This window comes from Anomaloglossus baeobatrachus, chromosome 1, assembly GCF_048569485.1.
Source record: "Anomaloglossus baeobatrachus isolate aAnoBae1 chromosome 1, aAnoBae1.hap1, whole genome shotgun sequence".
Taxonomy (NCBI): domain Eukaryota; kingdom Metazoa; phylum Chordata; class Amphibia; order Anura; family Aromobatidae; genus Anomaloglossus; species Anomaloglossus baeobatrachus.
The window spans coordinates 970,013,763-970,039,358 of record NC_134353.1 but is presented as its reverse complement, the minus strand read 5'-3'; the positions used below and the strand labels follow the sequence as shown (position 1 = coordinate 970,039,358).

The 25,596-nt window shown below is 44.8% G+C and overlaps 1 protein-coding gene across 1 annotated transcript; it reads left to right on the top strand.

The window, feature by feature from the left end:
- Nucleotides 1–1,610: 1,610 nt before the first annotated feature.
- LOC142302898 (chymotrypsinogen A-like) lies at nt 1,611–25,314 on the top strand. Its single transcript, XM_075344006.1, has 7 exons — nt 1,611–1,662; nt 2,341–2,444; nt 23,912–23,991; nt 24,090–24,168; nt 24,286–24,466; nt 24,837–24,970; nt 25,153–25,314. Exons 1-7 carry the CDS (start codon nt 1,611–1,613, stop codon nt 25,312–25,314), a joined length of 792 nt encoding a protein of 263 aa, XP_075200121.1.
- Nucleotides 25,315–25,596: the final 282 nt, after the last annotated feature.

The following is a 25,596-nucleotide window of genomic DNA, read 5'->3' as shown; positions in this document are numbered from 1 at the left end:
GTGCCCCACATAGTCCTCCATACAGAATAATGGGCCCCACATAGCCCTCCATACAGTATAATGTGCCCCACATAGCCCTCCATACAGAATAATGTGCCCCACATAGCCCTCCATACAGAATAATGTGCCCCACATAGCCCTCCATACAGAATAATGTGCCCCACATAGTCCTCTATACAGAATAATGGGCCCCACATAGCCCTCCATACAGAATAATGTGCCCCACATAGTCCTCTATACAGAATAATGGGCCCCACATAGCCCTCCATACAGAATAATGTGCCCCACATAGCCCTCCATACAGAATAATGTGCCCCACATAGTCCTTCATACAGAATAATGGGCCCCACATAGCCCTCCATACAGAATAATGTGCCCCACATAGTCCTCTATACAGAATAATGGGCCCCACATAGCCCTCCATACAGAATAATGTGCCCCACATAGCCCTCTATACAGAATAATGGGCCCCACATAGCCCTCCATACAGAATAATGTGCCCCACATAGCCCTCCATACAGAATAATGTGCCCCACATAGTCCTCTATACAGAATAATGGGCCCCACATAGCCCTCCATACAGAATAATGGGCCCCACATAGCCCTCCATACAGAATAATGGGCCCCACATAGCCCTCCATACAGAATAATGGGCCCCACATAGCCCTCCATACAGAATAATGGGCCCCACATAGCCCTCCATACAGAATAATGGGCCCCACATAGCCCTCCATACAGAATAATGGGCCCCACATAGCCCTCCATACAGAATAATGGGCCCCACATAGCCCTCCATACAGAATAATGGGCCCCACATAGCCCTCCATACAGAATAATGGGCCCCACATAGCCCTCCATACAGAATAATGGGCCCCACATAGCCCTCCATACAGAATAATGGGCCCCACATAGCCCTCCATACAGAATAATGGGCCCCACATAGCCCTCCATACAGAATAATGGGCCCCACATAGTCCTCCATACAGAATAATGGGCCCCACATAGCCCTCCATACAGTATAATGTGCCCCACATAGCCCTCCATACAGAATAATGTGCCCCACATAGCCCTCCATACAGAATGATGGACTCCTGGCATCGCGGGTCATATAATCATGCTGCAGGTCAGATCTGACCCACGGCTAGAGATTGTCATATGTGGTCTATAACGAGGTTTCTCAACTCCCTTCTTCAAAGCTCCCAACACATGACGATTTGAGGAGATCTTCTCGAGAGAACCTTTGGCTAATTCTGATGCCTTGCCAATAATTCCATCATCTGTGCAATACAAATATTAATGATATCCTAAAGACATGAGCTGTTGGAGGCAATGAGGAGATAAGACATTGGTTTCTGAGAAGTTCTGTACATTTCTTGGAATATGGGATCCGTTCTCAGTTTCACACCTGTTTTCTTTCCATTTAACTTTCTCTACGAGTGTATGTTTTACAATGTTCTATATTATCTCAAGGCTGTATGATAAGAAGGGCCAAAAATACCAGAATAACACAAGAACGTGAATACCTAAGGTCTGCAATGGGATTGGTGACTTGAGAGTATATAAAGTGGACAAGTCAACACTCAAAACAATCACCCAAGCAGTGGACAATCATGGCAATGCTGTGGCTCCTTTCTTGCCTTGCCCTTCTGGGAGGAACCTTCGGTAAGATGAAATAAGAAGCATTTTACTACTTTCCTAAATGTGTTTCCTTCACTGAAGAATGTGTTGTTCCTTCTCTTTCCTTCACTGAAGAATGTGTTGTTCCTTCTTTTTCGTTTACTGAAGAACTTGTTCCTTCTCTTTCCTTTACTGAAGAATGTGTTATTCCTTCTCTTTCCTTTATTGAGGAACGTGTTGTTCCTTCTCTTTCCTTTACTGAAGAACGTGTTGTTCCTTCTCTTTCCTTTACTCAAGAACGGTTTTTCCTTCTCTTTCCTTTATTAAAGAATGTGTTGTTCCTTTTCTTTCCTTTACTGAAGAACATGTTGTTCCTTCTCTTTCCTTTACTGAAGAACGTGTTGTTCCTTCTCTTTCCTTTACTGAAGAATGTGTTATTCCTTCTCTTTCCTTTACTGAAGAATGTGTTGTTCCTTTTCTTTCCTTTACTGAAGAACGTGTTGTTCCTTCTCTTTCCTTTACTGAAGAACGGTTGTTCCTTCTCTTTCCTTTACTGAAGAACGTGTTGTTCCTTCTCTTTCCTTTACTGAAGAACGGTTGTTCCTTCTCTTTCCTTTACTGAAGAATGTGTTGTTCCTTTTCTTTCCTTTACTGAAGAACGTGTTGTTCCTTCTCTTTCCTTTACTGAACAATGTGTTGTTCCTTCTCTTTTTCAATGTTCAGGCTGCGGTGTACCGGCCATTAAGCCTATTATTTCCGGCTATGCCAGAATTGTGAATGGTGAAAATGCCGTGTCGGGTTCCTGGCCATGGCAGGTGTCCCTCCAGGTAACTCTTACATTTTAAGACTTTATATTCTTATTGTAAATCTTACTTTTAACCATTTTTTTCTGAAAACAAGTAAACCTCACTATTTTGGAATGCCAGGCACTGTTAATTTTAATATACTTTTATCATTATACATTTATCGCGCTCATTGTATGGAGCTGCTTTTACTAGAGCCTATAAAGACGTGTGTGTGGAGACGCGAGGGTCAGTGGGTGGTCTCGTCCGCTGACCTGTCTGTCTTTAGAAAGACTGCATGGACTGAGGCTCAACTCACTAAACTCCTGCACTCCTTCCTCATGGGTAGAACACTGCTCAGACAACACAGGGTAATGGTACTATACTCCGATAGCACCTTTTTGGGTCACCAACAGACTACAGCAGATAGTACATGCCAGCAAGGACACGAGATGACAGAGTTTCACCATTACACTGGTAATTAGAACCTCTGCGATTTCAGGGCATCCAGTGAAAACTACCCTAGCCAGCAGCACCCCGCTTTTGGTGGGCACCCACTAAGAGGAGATAGCGACAAGCTTAGGATGCCAACTGGTCACAGCGAAGTATGTGGCCAGGTGACCCAATAGTATCCAAAAAAATTTGAGAACTCAGTGCTGGGTACTGGAGCAGTTCTGTAAGCCACCAGCTGGAACCATAGTCCCTAGGCTGAAGTCCTATAGAATCACCACTGATGGGAGCAGTCCTCTATCTATATCCCTCAGCTCCCATTTCAGGGCATTGTGCCCCACAGGATTTGGGGAAGATAATCATTGTGTTTCCTTCATTGTTTAATAGTTGAATTGTCCTCTAGGTGATGCAGACTAGTACACCACAGGGGGCGTATGCAATCTAGTTCCATGAATTAGCATACAAAAAGGATACTAGACAGTCCCACATGAAACAATGGCCCCTGCCCCTTGACTCTCTGAACAAAGGAACAATACATCTGGCATAATTAAGAATAATTCACCCCCACAAAAGTGGCCAAATAATGCTGAGTTGTCTCAATATGTGTTGTAATAGTGTCCCCATCATTGCACCTTCCTGTAATAGTGTTCCCTGTCCTGGCCTTTTTCTGTAATAATGTCCACCATCCTGGTATAATCTCCCCTCTCCTGGGTTCTTCCTGAAATAATGTCCACCATCCTGATATAATCCAGAATATCCAGCTCACCGCCACCTGACCTCACCGCTTCTCAGTCTCGGACACCGGTCCTGCCCTGGCTGTAAAGCAATAAAAAGATGATTGATCCAGCTGAGTGCAAATGGTGATTTATTCGTGCATGATCAGACAGTGCACAGATAACGTTAACGCGTTTGTGTCTTGATTCCCTTAATCATGGTTATGATTACGGGCGTCAAGCCACAAACGCGTTAACGTTATCTGTGCACTGTCTGATCATGCACGAATAAATCCCCATTTGCACTCAGCTGGATCAATCTTCTGTTTATCCTGATATAATCTCCCCTGTCCTGGCTTCTTCCTGTAATAATGTCCACCCCTGTCCTGGCTTCTTCCTGTAATAATGTCCACCATCCTGGTATAATCTCCCCTGTCCTGGCTTCTTCCTGTAATAATGTCCACCATCCTGGTATAATCTCCCCTGTCCTGGCTTCTTCCTGTAATAATGTCCACCATCCTGGTATAATCTCCCCTGTCCTGGCTTCTTCCTGTAATAATGTCCACCATCCTAGTATAATCTCCCCTGTCCTTGCTTCTTCCTATAATAATGTCCACTATCCTGGTATAATGTCCCCTGTCCTGGCTTCTTCCTGTAATAATGTCCACCATCCTGGTATAATCTCCCCTGTCTTTGCTTCTTCCTATAATAATGTCCACCATCCTGGTATAATCTCCCCTGTCCTGGCTTCTTCCTGTAATAATGTCCACCATCCTGGTATAATGTCCCCTGTCCTGGCTTCTTCCTGTAATAATGTCCACCATCCTGGTATAATCTCCCCTGTCCTGGCTTCTTCCTGTAATAATGTCCACCATCCTGGTATAATGTCCCCTGTCCTGGCTTCTTCCTGTAATAATGTCCACCATCCTGGTATAATCTCCCCTGTCCTGGCTTCTTCCTGTAATAATGTCCACCATCCTGGTATAATCTCCCCTGTCCTGGCTTCTTGCTGTAATAATGTCCACCATCCTGGTATAATCTCCCCTGTCCTGGCTTCTTCCTGTAATAATGTCCACCATCCTGGTATAATCTCCCCTGTCTTTGCTTCTTCCTATAATAATGTCCACCATCCTGGTATAATCTCCCCTGTCCTGGCTTCTTCCTGTAATAATGTCCACCATCCTGGTATAATCTCCCCTGTCCTGGCTTCTTCCTGTAATAATGTCCACCATCCTGGTATAATGTCCCCTGTCCTGGCTTCTTCCTGTAATAATGTCCACCATCCTGGTATAATCTCCCCTGTCCTGGCTTCTTCCTGTAATAATGTCCACCATCCTGGTATAATGTCCCCTGTCCTGGCTTCTTCCTGTAATAATGTCCACCATCCTGGTATAATCTCCCCTGTCCTGGCTTCTTCCTGTAATAATGTCCACCATCCTGGTATAATCTCCCCTGTCCTGGCTTCTTGCTGTAATAATGTCCACCATCCTGGTATAATCTCCCCTGTCCTGGCTTCTTCCTGTAATAATGTCCACCATCCTGGTATAATCTCCCCTGTCTTTGCTTCTTCCTATAATAATGTCCACCATCCTGGTATAATCTCCCCTGTCCTGGCTTCTTCCTGTAATAATGTCCACCATCCTGGTATAATCTCCCCTGTCCTGGCTTCTTCCTGTAATAATGTCCACCATCCTGGTATAATCTCCCCTGTCCTGGCTTCTTCCTGTAATAATGTCCACCATCCTGGTATAATCTCCCCTGTCCTGGCTTCTTCCTGTAATAATGTCCACCATCCTGGTATAATCTCCCCTGTCCTGGCTTCTTCCTGTAATAATGTCCACCATCCTAGTATAATCTCCCCTGTCCTTGCTTCTTCCTATAATAAAGTCCACTATCCTGGTATAATGTCCCCTGTCCTGGCTTCTTCCTGTAATAATGTCCACCATCCTGGTATAATGTCCCCTGTCTTTGCTTCTTCCTATAATAATGTCCACTATCCTGGTATAATCTCCCCTGTCCTGGCTTCTTCCTGTAATAATGTCCACCATCCTGGTATAATCTCCCCTGTCTTTGCTTCTTCCTATAATAATGTCCACCATCCTGGTATAATCTCCCCTGTCCTGGCTTCTTCCTGTAATAATGTCCACCATCCTGGTATAATGTCCCCTGTCCTGGCTTCTTCCTGTAATAATGTCCACCATCCTGGTATAATCTCCCCTGTCCTGGCTTCTTCCTGTAATAATGTCCACCATCCTGGTATAATGTCCCCTGTCCTGGCTTCTTCCTGTAATAATGTCCACCATCCTGGTATAATCTCCCCTGTCCTGGCTTCTTCCTGTAATAATGTCCACCATCCTGGTATAATCTCCCCTGTCCTGGCTTCTTGCTGTAATAATGTCCACCATCCTGGTATAATCTCCCCTGTCCTGGCTTCTTCCTGTAATAATGTCCACCATCCTGGTATAATCTCCCCTGTCTTTGCTTCTTCCTATAATAATGTCCACCATCCTGGTATAATCTCCCCTGTCCTGGCTTCTTCCTGTAATAATGTCCACCATCCTGGTATAATCTCCCCTGTCCTGGCTTCTTCCTGTAATAATGTCCACCATCCTAGTATAATCTCCCCTGTCTTTGCTTCTTCCTATAATAATGTCCACTATCCTGGTATAATGCCCCCTGTCCTGGCTTCTTCCTGTAATAATGTCCACCATCCTGGTATAATCTCCCCTGTCTTTGCTTCTTCCTGTAATAATGTCCACCATCCTGGTTTAATGTTCCCTGTCCTGGCTTCTTGCTGTAATAATGTCCATCATCCTGGTATAATCTCCCCTGTCCTGGCTTCTTGCTGTAATAATGTCCACCATCCTGGTATAATCTCCCCTGTCCTGGCTTCTTCCTGTAGTAATGTCCACCATCCTGCTATAATTTCCCCTCTCCTGGCTTATTTCTGTAAAAATGTCCACCCCTGTCCTAACTTCTTCCTGTAATAATGTCCACCATCCTAGTATAATCTCCCCTCTCCTGGCTTCTTCCTGTAATAATGTCCACCATCCTGGTATAATGTTCCCTGTCCTGGCTTCTTCCTGTAATAATGTCCACTATCCTGGTATAATCTCCCCTGTCCTGGCTTCTTCCTATAATAATGTCCACCATCCTGGTATAATCTCCCCTGTCCTGGCTTCTTGCTGTAATAATGTCCACCATCCTGGTATAATCTCCCCTGTCCTGGCTTCTTCCTGTAATAATGTCCACCCCTGTCCTGGCTTCTTCCTGTAGTAATGTCCACCATCCTGCTATAATTTCCCCTCTCCTGGCTTATTTCTGTAAAAATGTCCACCCCTGTCCTAACTTCTTCCTGTAATAATGTCCACCATCCTAGTATAATCTCCCCTCTCCTGGCTTCTTCCTGTAATAATGTCCACCATCCTGGTATAATGTCCCCTGTCCTGGCTTCTTCCTGTAATAATGTCCACCATCCTAGTATAATCTCCCCTGTCTTTGCTTCTTCCTATAATAATGTCCACTATCCTGGTATAATCTCCCCTGTCCTGGCTTCTTCCTGTAATAATGTCCACCATCCTGGTATAATGTCCCCTGTCCTGGTTTCTTCCTATAATAATGTCCACCATCCTGGTATAATGTCCCCTGTCCTGGCTTCTTCCTGTAATAATGTCCACCATCCTGGTATAATCTCCCCTGTCTTTGCTTCTTCCTGTAATAATGTCCACCATCCTGGTTTAATGTTCCCTGTCCTGGCTTCTTCCTGTAATAATGTCCATCATCCTGGTATAATCTCCCCTGTCCTGGCTTCTTCCTATAATAATGTCCACCATCCTGGTATAATCTCCCCTGTCCTGGCTTCTTCCTATAAAAATTGTCCACCATCCTGGTATAATCTCCCCTGTCCTGGCTTCTTCCTGTAATAATGTCCACCATCCTAGTATAATCTCCCCTGTCTTTGCTTCTTCCTATAATAATGTCCACCATCCTGGTATAATGTTCCCTGTCCTGGCTTCTTGCTGTAATAATGTCCACCATCCTGGTATAATCTCCCCTGTCCTGGCTTCTTCCTGTAATAATGTCCACCATCCTAGTATAATCTCCCCTGTCTTTGCTTCTTCCTATAATAATGTCCACTATCCTGGTATAATGTCCCCTGTCCTGGCTTCTTCCTGTAATAATGTCCACCATCCTGGTATAATCTCCCCTGTCTTTGCTTCTTCCTGTAATAATGTCCACCATCCTGGTTTAATGTTCCCTGTCCTGGCTTCTTGCTGTAATAATGTCCATCATCCTGGTATAATCTCCCCTGTCCTGGCTTCTTCCTATAATAATGTCCACCATCCTGGTATAATGTCCCCTGTCCTGGCTTCTTCCTGTAATAATGTCCACCCCTGTCCTGGCTTCTTCCTGTAGTAATGTCCACCATCCTGCTATAATTTCCCCTCTCCTGGCTTATTTCTGTAAAAATGTCCACCCCTGTCCTGGCTTCTTCCTGTAATAATGTCCACCATCCTGGTATAATCTCCCCTCTCCTGGCTTCTTCCTGTAATAATGTCCACCATCCTGGTATAATGTCCCCTGTCCTGGCTTCTTCCTGTAATAATGTCCACCATCCTGGTTTAATGTTCCCTGTCCTGGCTTCTTGCTGTAATAATGTCCATTATCCTGGTATAATCTCCCCTGTCCTGGCTTCTTCCTATAATAATGTCCACCATCCTGGTATAATCTCCCCTGTCCTGGCTTCTTCCTGTAATAATGTCCACCATCCTGGTATAATGTCCCCTGTCCTGGTTTCTTCCTATAATAATGTCCACCATCCTGGTATAATGTCCCCTGTCCTGGCTTCTTCCTGTAATAATGTCCACCATCCTGGTATAATCTCCCCTCTCCTGGCTTCTTCCTGTAATAATGTCCACCATCCTGGTATAATCTCCCCTGTCCTGGCTTCTTCCTGTAATAATGTCCACCATCCTGGTTTAATGTTCCCTGTCCTGGCTTCTTCCTGTAATAATGTCCATCATCCTGGTATAATCTCCCCTGTCCTGGCTTCTTCCTATAATAATGTCCACCATCCTGGTATAATCTCCCCTGTCCTGGCTTCTTGCTGTAATAATGTCCACCATCCTGGTATAATGTCCCCTGTCCTGGCTTCTTCCTGTAATAATGTCCACCATCCTGGTATAATGTCCCCTGTCCTGGCTTCTTCCTGTAATAATGTCCACCATCCTGGTATAATGTCCCCTGTCCTGGCTTCTTGCTGTAATAATGTCCACCATCCTGGTATAATCTCCCCTGTCCTTGCTTCTTCCTGTAATAATGTCCACTATCCTGGTATAATCTCCCCTGTCCTTGCTTTTTCCTATAATAATGTCCACTATCCTGGTATAATGTCCCCTGTCCTGGCTTCTTCCTATAATAATGTCCACCATCCTGGTATAATATCCCCTGTCCTGGCTTCTTCCTGTAATAACGTCCACCATCCTGGTATAATGTCCCCTGTCCTGGCTTCTTCCTGTAATAATGTCCACCATCCTGGTATAATGTCCCCTGTCCTGGCTTCTTCCTGTAATAATGTCCATCATCCTGGTATAATGTCCCCTGTCCTGGCTTCTTCCTGTAATAATGTCCACCATCCTGGTATAATCTCCCCTGTCCTGGCTTCTTCCTATAATAATGTCCACCATCCTGGTATAATCTCCCCTGTCCTGGCTTCTTGCTGTAATAATGTCCACCATCCTGGTATAATCTCCCCTCTCCTGGCTTCTTGCTGTAATAATGTCCACCATCCTGGTATAATGTCCCCTGTCCTGGCTTCTTCCTGTAATAATGTCCACCATCCTGGTATAATGTCCCCTGTCCTGGCTTCTTCCTGTAATAATGTCCACCATCCTGGTATAATGTCCCCTGTCCTGGCTTCTTCCTGTAATAATGTCCATCATCCTGGTATAATGTCCCCTGTCCTGGCTTCTTCCTGTAATAATGTCCACCATCCTGGTATAATCTCCCCTGTCCTGGCTTCTTCCTGTAATAATGTCCACCCCTGTCCTGGCTTCTTCCTGTAGTAATGTCCACCATCCTGCTATAATTTCCCCTCTCCTGGCTTATTTCTGTAAAAATGTCCACTCCTGTCCTGGCTTCTTCCTGTAATAATGTCCACCATCCTGGTATAATCTCCCCTCTCCTGGCTTCTTCCTGTAATAATGTCCACCATCCTGGTATAATGTCCCCTGTCCTGGCTTCTTCCTGTAATAATGTCCATCATCCTGGTATAATGTCCCCTGTCCTGGCTTCTTCCTGTAATAATGTCCACCATCCTGGTATAATGTCCCCTGTCCTGGCTTCTTCCTATAATAATGTCCACCATCCTAGTATAATCTCCCCTGTCTTTGCTTCTTCCTATAATAATGTCCACTATCCTGGTATAATCTCCCCTGTCCTGGCTTCTTCCTGTAATAATGTCCACCATCCTGGTATAATGTCCCCTGTCCTGGTTTCTTCCTATAATAATGTCCACCATCCTGGTAAAATGTCCCCTGTCCTGGCTTCTTCCTGTAATAATGTCAACCATCCTGGTATAATCTCCCCTGTCTTTGCTTCTTCCTGTAATAATGTCCACCATCCTGGTTTAATGTTCCCTGTCCTGGCTTCTTGCTGTAATAATGTCCATCATCCTGGTATAATCTCCCCTGTCCTGGCTTCTTCCTATAATAATGTCCACCATCCTGGTATAATCTCCCCTGTCCTGGCTTCTTGCTGTAATAATGTCCACTATCCTGGTATAATGTCCCCTGTCCTGGCTTCTTCCTGTAATAATGTCCACCATCCTGGTATAATGTTCCCTGTCCTGGCTTCTTCCTGTAATAATGTCCACCCCTGTCCTGGCTTCTTCCTGTTATAATGTCCACCATCCTGGTATAATCTCCCCTCTCCTAGCTTCTTCCTGTAATATTGTCCACCATCCTGGTATAATGTTCCCTGTCCTGGCTTCTTGCTGTAATAATGTCCACCATCCTGGTATAATCTCCCCTGTCCTGGCTTCTTCCTGTAATAATGTCCACCATCCTAGTATAATCTCCCCTGTCTTTGCTTCTTCCTATAATAATGTCCACCATCCTGGTATAATGTCCCCTGTCCTGGCTTCTTCCTATAATAATGTCCGCCATCCTGGTATAATGTCCCCTGTCCTGGCTTCTTCCTGTAATAATGTCCACCATCCTAGTATAATCTCCCCTGTCTTTGCTTCTTCCTATAATAATGTCCACCATCCTGGTTTAATGTCCCCTGTCCTGGCTTCTTCCTATAATAATGTCCGCCATCCTGGTATAATGTCCCCTGTCCTGGCTTCTTCCTGTAATAATGTCCACCATCCTGGTATAATGTCCCCTGTCCTGGCTTCTTCCTGTAATAATGTCCACCATCCTGGTATAATCTCCCCTGTCCTGGCTTCTTCCTATAATAATGTCCACCATCCTGGTATAATGTCCCCTGTCCTGGCTTCTTCCTGTAATAATGTCCACCATCCTGGTATAATGTCCCCTGTCCAGGCTTCTTCCTATAATAATGTCCACCATCCTGGTATAATCTCCCCTCTCCTGGCTTCTTCCTGTAATAATGTCCACCATCCTGGTATAATGTCCCCTGTCCAGGCTTCTTCCTGTAATAATGTCCACCATCCTGGTATAATGTCCCCTGTCCTGGCTTCTTCCTATAATAATGTCCACCATCCTGGTATAATCTCCCCTCTCCTGGCTTCTTCCTGTAATAATGTCCACCATCCTGGTATAATGTCCCCTGTCCAGGCTTCTTCCTGTAATAATGTCCACCATCCTGGTATAATGTCCCCTGTCCTGGCTTCTTCCTATAATAATGTCCGCCATCCTGGTATAATCTCCCCTGTCCTGGCTTCTTCCTGTAATAATGTCCACCATCCTAGTATAATCTCCCCTGTCTTTGCTTCTTCCTATAATAATGTCCACCATCCTGGTATAATGTCCCCTGTCCTGGCTTCTTCCTATAATAATGTCCGCCATCCTGGTATAATGTCCCCTGTCCTGGCTTCTTCCTGTAATAATGTCCACCATCCTGGTATAATGTCCCCTGTCCTGGCTTCTTCCTGTAATAATGTCCACCATCCTGGTATAATCTCCCCTGTCTTTGCTTCTTCCTGTAATAATGTCCACCATCCTGGTTTAATGTTCCCTGTCCTGGCTTCTTGCTGTAATAATGTCCATCATCCTGGTATAATCTCCCCTGTCCTGGCTTCTTCCTATAATAATGTCCACCATCCTGGTATAATCTCCCCTGTCCTGGCTTCTTGCTGTTATAATGTCCACCATCCTGGTTTAATCTCCCCTGTCCTGGCTTATTTCTGTAAAAATGTCCACCCCTGTCCTGGCTTCTTCCTGTAATAATGTCCACCATCCTGGTATAATCTCCCCTCTCCTGGCTTCTTCCTGTAATAATGTCCACCATCCTGGTATAATGTCCCCTGTCCTGGCTTCTTCCTGTAATAATGTCCACCATCCTAGTATAATCTCCCCTGTCTTTGCTTCTTCCTATAATAATGTCCACTATCCTGGTATAATCTCCCCTGTCCTGGCTTCTTCCTATAATAATGTCCACTATCCTGGTATAATCTCCCCTGTCCTGGCTTCTTCCTGTAATAATGTCCACCATCCTGGTATAATGTCCCCTGTCCTGGTTTCTTCCTATAATAATGTCCACCATCCTGGTATAATCTCCCCTGTCCTGGCTTCTTCCTGTAATAATGTCCACCATCCTGGTATAATCTCCCCTCTCCTGGCTTCTTCCTGTAATAATGTCCACCATCCTGGTATAATGTCCCCTGTCCTGGCTTCTTCCTGTAATAATGTCCACCATCCTAGTATAATCTCCCCTGTCTTTGCTTCTTCCTATAATAATGTCCACTATCCTGGTATAATCTCCCCTGTCCTGGCTTCTTCCTGTAATAATGTCCACCATCCTGGTATAATGTCCCCTGTCCTGGCTTCTTCCTGTAATAATGTCCACCATCCTGGTATAATCTCCCCTGTCTTTGCTTCTTCCTGTAATAATGTCCACCATCCTGGTTTAATGTTCCCTGTCCTGGCTTCTTCCTGTAATAATGTCCATCATCCTGGTATAATCTCCCCTGTCCTGGCTTCTTCCTATAATAATGTCCACTATCCTGGTATAATCTCCCCTGTCCTGGCTTCTTCCTGTAATAATGTCCATCATCCTGGTATAATCTCCCCTGTCCTGGCTTCTTCCTATAATAATGTCCACTATCCTGGTATAATGTCCCCTGTCCTGGCTTCTTCCTGTAATAATGTCCACCATCCTGGTATAATGTCCCCTGTCCTGGCTTCTTCCTGTAATAATGTCCACCATCCTGGTATAATGTCCCCTGTCCTGGCTTCTTCCTATAATAATGTCCACCATCCTGGTATAATGTCCCCTGTCCTGGCTTCTTCCTGTAATAATGTCCACCATCCTGGTATAATGTCCCCTGTCCTGGTTTCTTCCTATAATAATGTCCACCATCCTGGTATAATGTCCCCTGTCCTGGTTTCTTCCTATAATAATGTCCACCATCCTGGTATAATCTCCCCTGTCCTGGCTTCTTCCTGTAATAATGTCCACCATCCTGGTATAATCTCCCCTCTCCTGGCTTCTTCCTGTAATAATGTCCACCATCCTGGTATAATGTCCCCTGTCCTGGCTTCTTCCTGTAATAATGTCCACCATCCTAGTATAATCTCCCCTGTCTTTGCTTCTTCCTATAATAATGTCCACTATCCTGGTATAATCTCCCCTGTCCTGGCTTCTTCCTGTAATAATGTCCACCATCCTGGTATAATGTCCCCTGTCCTGGCTTCTTCCTGTAATAATGTCCACCATCCTGGTATAATCTCCCCTGTCTTTGCTTCTTCCTGTAATAATGTCCACCATCCTGGTATAATCTCCCCTGTCCTGGCTTCTTCCTGTAATAATGTCCATCATCCTGGTATAATCTCCCCTGTCCTGGCTTCTTCCTATAATAATGTCCACCATCCTGGTATAATCTCCCCTGTCCTGGCTTCTTGCTGTAATAATGTCCACCATCCTGGTATAATGTCCCCTGTCCTGTTTTCTTGCTGTAATAATGTCCACCATCCTGGTATAATCTCCCCTGTCCTTGCTTCTTCCTGTAATAATGTCCACCATCCTGGTATAATCTCCCCTGTCCTTGCTTTTTCCTATAATAATGTCCACTATCCTGGTATAATGTTCCCTGTCCTGGCTTCTTCCTATAATAATGTCCACCATCCTGGTATAATGTCCCCTGTCCTGGCTTCTTCCTGTAATAACGTCCACCATCCTGGTATAATGTCCCCTGTCCTGGCTTCTTCCTGTAATAATGTTCACCATCCTGGTATAATGTCCCCTGTCCTGGCTTCTTGCTGTAATAATGTCCACCATCCTGGTATAATGTCCCCTGTCCTAACTTCTTCCTGTAATAATGTCCACCATCCTGGTTTAATGTTCCCTGTCCTGGCTTCTTGCTGTAATAATGTACATCATCCTGGTATAATCTCCCCTGTCCTGGCTTCTTCCTATAATAATGTCCACCATCCTGGTATAATCTCCCCTGTCCTGGCTTCTTGCTGTAATAATGTCCACCATCCTGGTATAATCTCCCCTGTCCTGGCTTCTTCCTGTAATAATGTCCACCCCTGTCCTGGCTTCTTCCTGTTGTAATGTCCACCATCCTGCTATAATTTTCCCTCTCCTGGCTTATTTCTGTAAAAATGTCCACCCCTGTCCTGGCTTCTTCCTGTAATAATGTCCACCATCCTGGTATAATCTCCCCTCTCCTGGCTTCTTCCTGTGATAATGTCCACCATCCTGGTATAATGTCCCCTGTCCTGGCTTCTTCCTGTAATAATGTCCACCATCCTAGTATAATCTCCCCTGTCTTTGCTTCTTCCTATAATAATGTCCACTATCCTGGTATAATCTCCCCTGTCCTGGCTTCTTCCTGTAATAATGTCCACCATCCTGGTATAATGTCCCCTGTCCTGGTTTCTTCCTATAATAATGTCCACCATCCTGGTATAATGTCCCCTGTCCTGGCTTCTTCCTGTAATAATGTCCACCATCCTGGTATAATCTCCCCTGTCTTTGCTTCTTCCTGTAATAATGTCCACCATCCTGGTTTAATGTTCCCTGTCCTGGCTTCTTCCTGTAATAATGTCCATCATCCTGGTATAATCTCCCCTGTCCTGGCTTCTTCCTATAATAATGTCCACCATCCTGGTATAATCTCCCCTGTCCTGGCTTCTTGCTGTAATAATGTCCAGCATCCTGGTATAATGTCCCCTGTCCTGGCTTCTTCCTGTAATAATGTCCACCATCCTGGTATAATGTCCCCTGTCCTGGCTTCTTGCTGTAATAATGTCCAGCATCCTGGTATAATCTCCCCTGTCCTTGATTCTTCCTGTAATAATGTCCACTATCCTGGTATAATGTCCCCTGTCCTGGCTTCTTCCTATAATAATGTCCACCATCCTGGTATAATGTCCCCTGTCCTGGCTTCTTCCTGTAATAATGTCCACCATCCTGGTATAATCTCCCCTGTCTTTGCTTCTTCCTGTAATAATGTCCACCATCCTGGTTTAATTTTCCCTGTCCTGGCTTCTTCCTGTAATAATGTCCATCATCCTGGTATAATCTCCCCTGTCCTGGCTTCTTCCTATAATAATGTCCACCATCCTGGTATAATGTCCCCTGTCCTGGCTTCTTCCTGTAATAACGTCCACCATCCTGGTATAATGTCCCCTGTCCTGGCTTCTTCCTGTAATAATGTTCACCATCCTGGTATAATGTCCCCTGTCCTGGCTTCTTGCTGTAATAATGTCCACCATCCTGGTATAATGTCCCCTGTCCTAACTTCTTCCTGTAATAATGTCCACCATCCTGGTTTAATGTTCCCTGTCCTGGCTTCTTGCTGTAATAATGTACATCATCCTGGTATAATCTCCCCTGTCCTGGCTTCTTCCTATAATAATGTCCACCATCCTGGTATAATCTCCCCTGTCCTGGCTTCTTGCTGTAATAATGTCCACCATCCTGGTATAATCTCCCCTGTCCTGGCTTCTTCCTGTAATAATGTCCACCCCTGTCCTGGCTTCTTCCTGTTGTAATGTCCACCATCCTGCTATAATTTTCCCTCTCCTGGCTTATTTCTGTAAAAATGTCCACCCCTGTCCTGGCTTCTTCCTGTAATAATGTCCACCATCCTGGTATAATCTCCCCTCTCCTGGCTTCTTCCTGTGATAATGTCCACCATCCTGGTATAATGTCCCCTGTCCTGGCTTCTTCCTGTAATAATGTCCACCATCCTAGTATAATCTCCCCTGTCTTTGCATCTTCCTATAATAATGTCCACTATCCTGGTATAATCTCCCCTGTCCTGGCTTCTTCCTGTAATAATGTCCACCATCCTGGTATAATGTCCCCTGTCCTGGTTTCTTCCTATAATAATGTCCACCATCCTGGTATAATGTCCCCTGTCCTGGCTTCTTCCTGTAATAATGTCCACCATCCTGGTATAATCTCCCCTGTCTTTGCTTCTTCCTGTAATAATGTCCACCATCCTGGTTTAATGTTCCCTGTCCTGGCTTCTTCCTGTAATAATGTCCATCATCCTGGTATAATCTCCCCTGTCCTGGCTTCTTCCTATAATAATGTCCACCATCCTGGTATAATCTCCCCTGTCCTGGCTTCTTGCTGTAATAATGTCCAGCATCCTGGTATAATGTCCCCTGTCCTGGCTTCTTCCTGTAATAATGTCCACCATCCTGGTATAATGTCCCCTGTCCTGGCTTCTTGCTGTAATAATGTCCACCATCCTGGTATAATCTCCCCTGTCCTTGATTCTTCCTGTAATAATGTCCACTATCCTGGTATAATCTCCCCTGTCCTTGCTTTTTCCTATAATAATGTCCACTATCCTGGTATAATGTCCCCTGTCCTGGCTTCTTCCTATAATAATGTCCACCATCCTGGTATAATGTCCCCTGTCCTGGCTTCTTCCTTTAATAATGTCCGCCATCCTGGTATAATCTCCCCTGTCCTGGCTTCTTCCTGTAATAATGTCCACCATCCTGGTATAATGTCCCCTGTCCTGGCTTCTTCCTGTAATAATGTCCACCATCCTGGTATAATCTCCCCTGTCTTTGCTTCTTCCTGTAATAATGTCCACCATCCTGGTTTAATGTTCCCTGTCCTGGCTTCTTGCTGTAATAATGTCCATTATCCTGGTATAATCTCCCCTGTCCTGGCTTCTTCCTATAATAATGTCCACCATCCTGGTATAATCTCCCCTGTCCTGGCTTCTTGCTGTAATAATGTCCACCATCCTGGTATAATCTCCCCTGTCCTGGCTTCTTCCTGTAATAATGTCCACCCCTGTCCTGGCTTCTTCCTGTAGTAATGTCCACCATCCTGCTATAATTTCCCCTCTCCTGGCTTATTTCTGTAAAAATGTCCACTCCTGTCCTGGCTTCTTCCTGTAATAATGTCCACCATCCTGGTATAATCTCCCCTCTCCTGGCTTCTTCCTGTAATAATGTCCACCATCCTGGTAAAATGTCCCCTGTCCTGGCTTCTTCCTGTAATAATGTCCACCATCCTGGTATAATGTCCCCTGTCCTGGTTTCTTCCTATAATAATGTCCACCATCCTGGTATAATCTCCCCTGTCCTGGCTACTTCCTGTAATAATGTCAACCATCCTGGTATAATGTCCCCTGTCCTGGTTTCTTCCTATAATAATGTCCACCATCCTGGTTTAATGTCCCCTGTCCTGGCTTCTTCCTGTAATAATGTCCACCATCCTGGTATAATCTCCCCTGTCTTTGCTTCTTCCTGTAATAATGTCCACCATCCTGGTTTAATGTTCCCTGTCCTGGCTTCTTGCTGTAATAATGTCCATCATCCTGGTATAATCTCCCCTGTCCTGGCTTCTTCCTGTAATAATGTCCACCATCCTGGTATAATCTCCCCTGTCCTGGCTTCTTCCTATAATAATGTCCACCATCCTGGTATAATCTCCCCTGTCCTGGCTTCTTGCTGTAATAATGTCCACCATCCTGGTATAATGTCCCCTGTCCTGGCTTCTTCCTGTAATAATGTCCACCATCCTGGTATAATGTCCCCTGTCCTGGCTTCTTGCTGTAATATTGTCCACCATCCTGGTATAATCTCCCCTGTCCTTGCTTCTTCCTGTAATAATGTCCACTATCCTGGTATAATCTCCCCTGTCCTTGCTTCTTCCTATAATAATGTCCACCATCCTGGTATAATGTCCCCTGTCCTGGCTTCTTCCTGTAATAATGTCCACTATCCTGGTATAATGTCCCTTGTCCTGGCTTATTCCTATAATAATGTCCACCATCCTGGTATAATCTCCCCTGTCCTGGCTTCTTGCTGTAATAATGTCCATCATCCTGGTATAATCTCCCCTGTCCTGGCTTCTTGCTGTAATAATGTCCATCATCCTGGTATAATCTCCCCTCTCCTAGCTTCTTCCTGTAATAATGTCCACCATCCTGGTATAATCTCCCCTGTCCTGGCTTCTTCCTATAATAATGTCCACCATCCTGGTATAATCTCCCCTGTCCTGGCTTCTTGCTGTAATAATGTCCACCATCCTGGTATAATCTCCCCTGTCCTGGCTTCTTCCTATAATAATGTCCACCATCCTGGTATAATCTCCCCTGTCCTGGCTTCTTGCTGTAATAATGTCCACTATCCTGGTATAATGTCCCCTGTCCTGGCTTCTTCCTGTAATAATGTCCACCATCCTGTTATAATGTCCCCTGTCCTGGCTTCTTCCTATAATAATGTCCACCATCCTGGTATAATCTCCCCTGTCCTGGCTTCTTCCTATAATAATGTCCACTATCCTGGTATAATGTCCCCTGTCCTGGCTTCTTCCTGTAATAATGTCCACCATCCTGGTATAATCTCCCCTGTCCTTGCTTCTTCCTGTAATAATGTCCACCATCCTGGTATAATCTCCCCTGTCCTTGCTTCTTCCTGTAATAATGTTCACCATCCTGGTATAATGTCCCCTGTCCTAACTTCTTCCTGTAATAATGTCCACCATCCTGGTATAATGTCCCCTGTCCTGGCTTCTTCCTGTAATAATGTTCACCAACCTGGTATAATCTCCCCTGTCCTGGCTTCTTCCTATAATAATGTCCACCATCCTGGTATAATGTCCCCTGTCCTGGTTTCTTGCTGTAATAATGTCCACCATCCTGGTATAATCTCCCCTGTCCTTGCTTCTTCCTGTAATAATGTCCACCATCCTGGTATAATCTCCCCTGTCCTTGCTTTTTCCTATAATAATGTCCACTATCCTGGTATAATGTTCCCTGTCCTGGCTTCTTCCTATAATAATGTCCACCATCCTGGTATAATGTCCCCTGTCCTGGCTTCTTCCTGTAATAACGTCCACCATCCTGGTATAATGTCCCCTGTCCTGGCTTCTTCCTGTAATAATGTTCACCATCCTGGTATAATGTCCCCTGTCCTGGCTTCTTCCTGTAATAATGTTCACCATCCTGGTATAATGTCCCCTGTCCTAACTTCTTCCTGTAATAATGTCCACCATCCTGGTATAATCTCCCCTGTCTTTGCTTCTTCCTGTAATAATGTCCACCATCCTGGTTTAATGTTCCCTGTCCTGGCTTCTTGCTGTAATAATGTACATCATCCTGGTATAATCTCCCCTGTCCTGGCTTCTTCCTATAATAATGTCCACCATCCTGGTATAATCTCCCCTGTCCTGGCTTCTTGCTGTAATAATGTCCACCATCCTGGTATAATCTCCCCTGTCCTGGCTTCTTCCTGTAGTAATGTCCACCATCCTGCTATAATTTCCCCTCTCCTGGCTTATTTCTGTAAAAATGTCCACTCCTGTCCTGGCTTCTTCCTGTAATAATGTCCACCATCCTGGTATAATCTCCCCTCTCCTGGCTTCTTCCTGTAATAATGTCCACCATCCTGGTAAAATGTCCCCTGTCCTGGCTTCTTCCTGTAATAATGTCCACCATCCTCTTATAATCTCCCCTGTCTTTGCTTCTTCCTATAATAATGTCCACTATCCTGGTATAATCTCCCCTGTCCTGGCTACTTCCTGTAATAATGTCAACCATCCTGGTATAATGTCCCCTGTCCTGGTTTCTTCCTATAATAATGTCCACCATCCTGGTTTAATGTCCCCTGTCCTGGCTTCTTCCTGTAATAATGTCCACCATCCTGGTATAATCTCCCCTGTCTTTGCTTCTTCCTGTAATAATGTCCACCATCCTGGTTTAATGTTCCCTGTCCTGGCTTCTTGCTGTAATAATGTCCATCATCCTGGTATAATCTCCCCTGTCCTGGCTTCTTCCTATAATAATGTCCACCATCCTGGTATAATCTCCCCTGTCCTGGCTTCTTGCTGTAATAATGTCCACCATCCTGGTATAATGTCCCCTGTCCTGGCTTCTTCCTGTAATAATGTCCACCATCCTGGTATAATGTCCCCTGTCCTGGCTTCTTGCTGTAATAATGTCCACCATCCTGGTATAATCTCCCCTGTCCTGGCTTCTTCCTGTAATAATGTCCACTATCCTGGTATAATCTCCCCTGTCCTTGCTTCTTCCTATAATAATGTCCACCATCCTGGTATAATGTCCCCTGTCCTGGCTTCTTCCTGTAATAATGTCCACTATCCTGGTATAATGTCCCTTGTCCTGGCTTATTCCTATAATAATGTCCACCATCCTGGTATTATCTCCCCTGTCCTGGCTTCTTGCTGTAATAATGTCCATCATCCTGGTATAATCTCCCCTGTCCTGGCTTCTTCCTGTAATAATGTCCACCATCCTGGTATAATCTCCCCTGTCCTGGCTTCTTCCTATAATAATGTCCACCATCCTGGTATAATCTCCCCTGTCCTGGCTTCTTGCTGTAATAATGTCCACTATCCTGGTATAATGTCCCCTGTCCTGGCTTCTTCCTGTAATAATGTCCACCATCCTGGTATAATGTCCCCTGTCCTGGCTTCTTCCTATAATAATGTCCACCATCCTGGTATAATCTCCCCTGTCCTGGCTTCTTCCTATAATAATGTCCACTATCCTGGAATAATGTCCCCTGTCCTGGCTTCTTCCTGTAATAATGTCCACCATCCTGGTATAATCTCCCCTGTCCTGGCTTCTTCCTGTAATAATGTCCACCATCCTGGTATAATCTCCCCTGTCCTGGCTTCTTCCTGTAATAATGTCCACCATCCTGGTATAATCTCCCCTGTCCTTGCTTCTTCCTATAATAATGTCCACTATCCTGGTATAATGTCCCCTGTCCTGGCTTCTTCCTGTAATAATGTCCACCATCCTGGTATAATGTCCCCTGTCCTGGCTTCTTCCTATAATAATGTCCACCATCCTGGTATAATGTTCCCTGTCCTGGCTTCTTCCTGTAATAATGTCCACCATCCTGGTATAATGTCCCCTGTCCTGGCTTCTTGCTGTAATAATGTCCATCATCCTGGTATAATCTCCCCTGTCCTGGCTTCTTCCTGTAATAATGTCCACTATCCTGGTATAATGTCCCCTGTCCTGGCTTCTTCCTGTAATAATGTCCACCATCCTGGTATAATCTCCCCAGTCCTGGCTTCTTGCTGTAATAATGTCCACTATCCTGGTATAATGTCCCCTGTCCTGGCTTCTTCCTGTAATAATGTCCACCATCTTGGTATAATGTCCCCTGTCCTGGCTTCTTCCTATAATAATGTCCACCATCCTGGTATAATGTCCCCTGTCCTGGCTTCTTGCTGTAATATTGTCCACCATCCTGGTATAATGTCCCCTGTCCTGGCTTCTTGCTGTAATAATGTCCACCATCCTGGTATTATTTCCCCTGTCCTTGCTTCTTCCTGTAATAATGTCCACTATCCTGGTATAATCTCCCCTGTCCTGGCTTCTTCCTGTAATAATGTCCACCATCCTGGTATAATCTCCCCTGTCCTTGCTTCTTCCTGTAATAATGTCCACCATCCTGGTATTATTTCCCCTGTCCTGGCTTCTTCCTGTAATAATGTCCATCATCCTGGTATAATCTCCCCTGTCCTGGCTTCTTCCTGTAATAATGTCCATCATCCTGGTATAATGTCCCCTGTCCTGGCTTCTTCCTGTAATAATGTCCACCATCCTGGTATAATGTCCCCTGTCCTGGCTTCTTCCTGTAATAATGTCCACCATCCTGGTATAATCTCCCCTGTCCTGGCTTCTTCCTGTAATAATGTCCACCATCCTGGTATAATCTCCCCTGTCCTTGCTTCTTCCTATAATAATGTCCACTATCCTGGTATAATGTCCCCTGTCCTGGCTTCTTCCTGTAATAATGTCCACCATTCTGGTATAATGTCCCCTGTCCTGGCTTCTTCCTGTAATAATGTCCACCATCCTGGTATAATGTCCCCTGTCCTGGCTTCTTCCTGTAATAATGTCCGCCATCCTGGTATAATGTCCCCTGTCCTGGCTTCTTCCTGTAATAATGTCCATCATCCTGGTATAATCTCCCCTGTCCTGGCTTCTTCCTGTAATAATGTCCACTATCCTGGTATAATGTCCCCTGTCCTGGCTTATTCCTATAATAATGTCCATCATTCTGGTTTAATATCCCCTGTCCTGGCTTCTTCCTGTAATAATGTCCACCATCCTGGTATAATGTTCCCTGTCCTGGCTTCTTCCTGTAATAATTTCCACCATCCTGGTATAATCTCACCTGTCCTTGCTTCTTCCTGTAATAATGTCCACTACCTTGGTATAATGTCCCCTGTCCTGGCTTCTTGCTGTAATAATTTCCACCATCCTGGTATAATGTCCCCTGTCCTGGCTTCTTCCTGTAATAATGTCCACCATCCTGGTATAATGTCCCCTGTCCTGACTTATTCCTATAATAATGTCCACCATCCTGGTATAATCTCCCCTGTCCTTGCTTCTTCCTGTAATAATGTCCACTAGCTTGGTATAATGTCCCCTGTCCTGGCTTCTTCCTGTAATCATTTCCACTAGCTTGGTATAATCTCCCCTGTCCTTGCTTCTTCCTGTAATAATGTCCACCATCCTGGTATAATCTCCCCTGTCCTTGCTTCTTCCTGTAATTATGTCCACTATCCTGGTATAATGTCCCCTGTCCTGGCTTCTTCCTATAATAATGTCCACCATCCTGGTTTAATGTCCAATGTCCTTGGCCCCTTACTGTAATCATTTTCCCATCCTGGACCATTTTTATTACAATGTCTCCCATTCTGCTATAAAATTCCCGTCACAGGCCACTTACTTTTATAATGTCCCTCATCCTATATCAATGTTCGTTATCATGGTATAATGTCTCCATCCTGTGCTCCTTGCTGGTATAATGACCCCTTTCCTGGGATAATGTCCCCCCATCCTGGTATGTTGTTCTTGGTCCTGTGCCTCTTCCTTGTGTAATGACCTCCATCCTGGTATAATGTCCCCCCCATCCTGGTATGTTGTTTTCCATCCTGTGCCTCTTCCTTGTATATGACCCCCATCCTGGTATGTTCTTCGTCCTGCGCCTCTTCCTTGTACAGTATAATGACCACCAGCCTGTGCCTCTTCTTTGTATAATGTTCTCCTTCCGTGTATAATCTCCATTCTGTTTTCCAAAACATAAAAAAATAAACCTTACCTTTGTACCCTTCCGAATGGTCCCGGTTGCAGTCGCACTCTCTGTGATCTCGATTATTATGCCCTTAGAAACAGGAGAGCAGAAATCCCTCATGTCTGTGTGTGCTGTGCATGGGAGACATCAAAAACAGATAGTCTCCACCCAGTAGCTCAGAGACAACAGAAAACTATAAATAATGACTGCAGAGGAGAAAGCAGGTGAAAAATGTGGGATACAAGTAATTATGGCCAAAAATAATGTTATTCCTGATGTACACACACCTGAATTTTTTTTTAATTGTTAATGCATCATTTGTTTCTTGCAATGTGAGAGAACATGATTCTGCAGCATTAATATGGCGATGTAGTAACACATGATTCTGCAGCATTAATATGGCGATGTAGTAACACATGATTCTGCAGCATTAATATGGCGATGTAGTAACACATGATTCTGCAGCATTAATATGGAGATGTAGTAACACATGATTCTGCAGCATTAATATGGCGATGTAGTAACACATGATTCTGCAGCATTAATATGGCGATGTAGTAACACATGATTCTGCAGCATTAATATGGCGATGTAGTAACACGTATGATTACACCTACAGGACAGGACCGGATTCCACTTCTGTGGTGGTTCCCTGATCAACAGTCTGTGGGTGGCCACCGCCGCTCACTGCGGAGTCACGTAAGGGATTTATAACTCGCAGTTTATATTATACTGATAGAGATATAGCACACGCGTGACTTCTATTATTTACCCATTTTCCTGACTCTTCTGCACAGAACCGCCCACCGTGTCATTCTGGGTGAATTTGATCGCTCTTCCAATGCTGAACCCATTCAGACCATGACCGTCTCCAGAGTAAGAGATGCTATATGTCTAATATTGAAGGACATATATTAATAGATTCATGAAAATAAGTGTACGCTCTATGTAATCAAGAGAAGTATTGACCTGAAAATGGGCTTATTTTAACAGGTCTTCAGACACCCCAACTACAACTCCAATACCATTGTAAACGATATCACCCTCATCAAGCTCGCCAGCGCCGCCTCTTTTAACAACCGCGTGTCCCCAGTGTGCGTTGCTGCTACCGCTGACGTATTCAATGGTGGAGAGAGATGCGTCACCACTGGATGGGGCTACGTTAGTGCTGCATGTAAGAATTTATAAGTCCTCAGGATATGTAGAATACACCTTCAGATGACTGGCCAAACACATAATATTAGGACTAGTGATGAGTGAGCATGACCATGCTAGGGTGCTCGAAACGAGCCGATGGGCTGCTTGGACGGGCTCGACTCAACTACCAAGTATAATAGAAGCCAATGGAAAACAAGGATTTTTCCATAAGATCTTTTGGGAAAATGCTCAATTTCCCCTTTGACTTCCATTATGTGCGCTACTTGAGTCGAGCCCGCCAGAGCGTCCGACCTGCCCGTTTCGAGTACTGAGCACGGTGGTGCTGGCTCATTACTAATTAGGACTCAAGGACTTTTCTAAATATGACATTTCTTCATTTTGTGCAGCACAAATTACACCAAGCAAACTGCAGCAGGTAGCCCTGCCTCTTCTGACCACAAGTGACTGCCAGAGATACTGGGGATCCAACATCCAGAGCACCATGATCTGCGCTGGAGCCTCCAGAGCCTCCTCCTGCATGGTACCACATTTTACAGGATATTTCTAATTCCAGTTTTCTTTAGTAGATTTGCAGAATGTTTAGGATTATTACTGATTTGAAACAGAATAATTTTGCTAAAGTATTTCCAAATGAAAACAAGTCCAATTAGTAATATATAGTAATATATAGTTTGCTAACTGCTTTTCTTTACTTATTGGTAGGGTGACTCTGGTGGACCTCTCGTGTGCCAGAGAAGTGGCGCTTGGACCTTGGCTGGTATCGTGTCCTGGGGAAGCTCCTCCTGCTCCACGTCCACTCCCGCTGTATACGCTCGCGTCACCGTTCTCAGAGCCTGGATGGACCAGACTGTTGCCGCTAACTAGATGTGTTTCTCTGACTAACAAACATCAATAAACTTTCTACACCAGGACTTCATTGTGGAACAATTATTTATGTGTTTGTAACAACAGAACCAGTTTACAGTCGTGCATTGTGTTGTATAATGTGACATTGTGACTTTTCTTCTAAGTATTAGTTTGGGTATTACCCCTCGCTTGATGTTTGAGGTGGTCACAGCAGTGATTTTCACTTAAACCAATACAAAAGTAAAACAAACCAACACAGCCTCTCATAAAGAAAACAGACAGCTCCGAACAGTCCACACA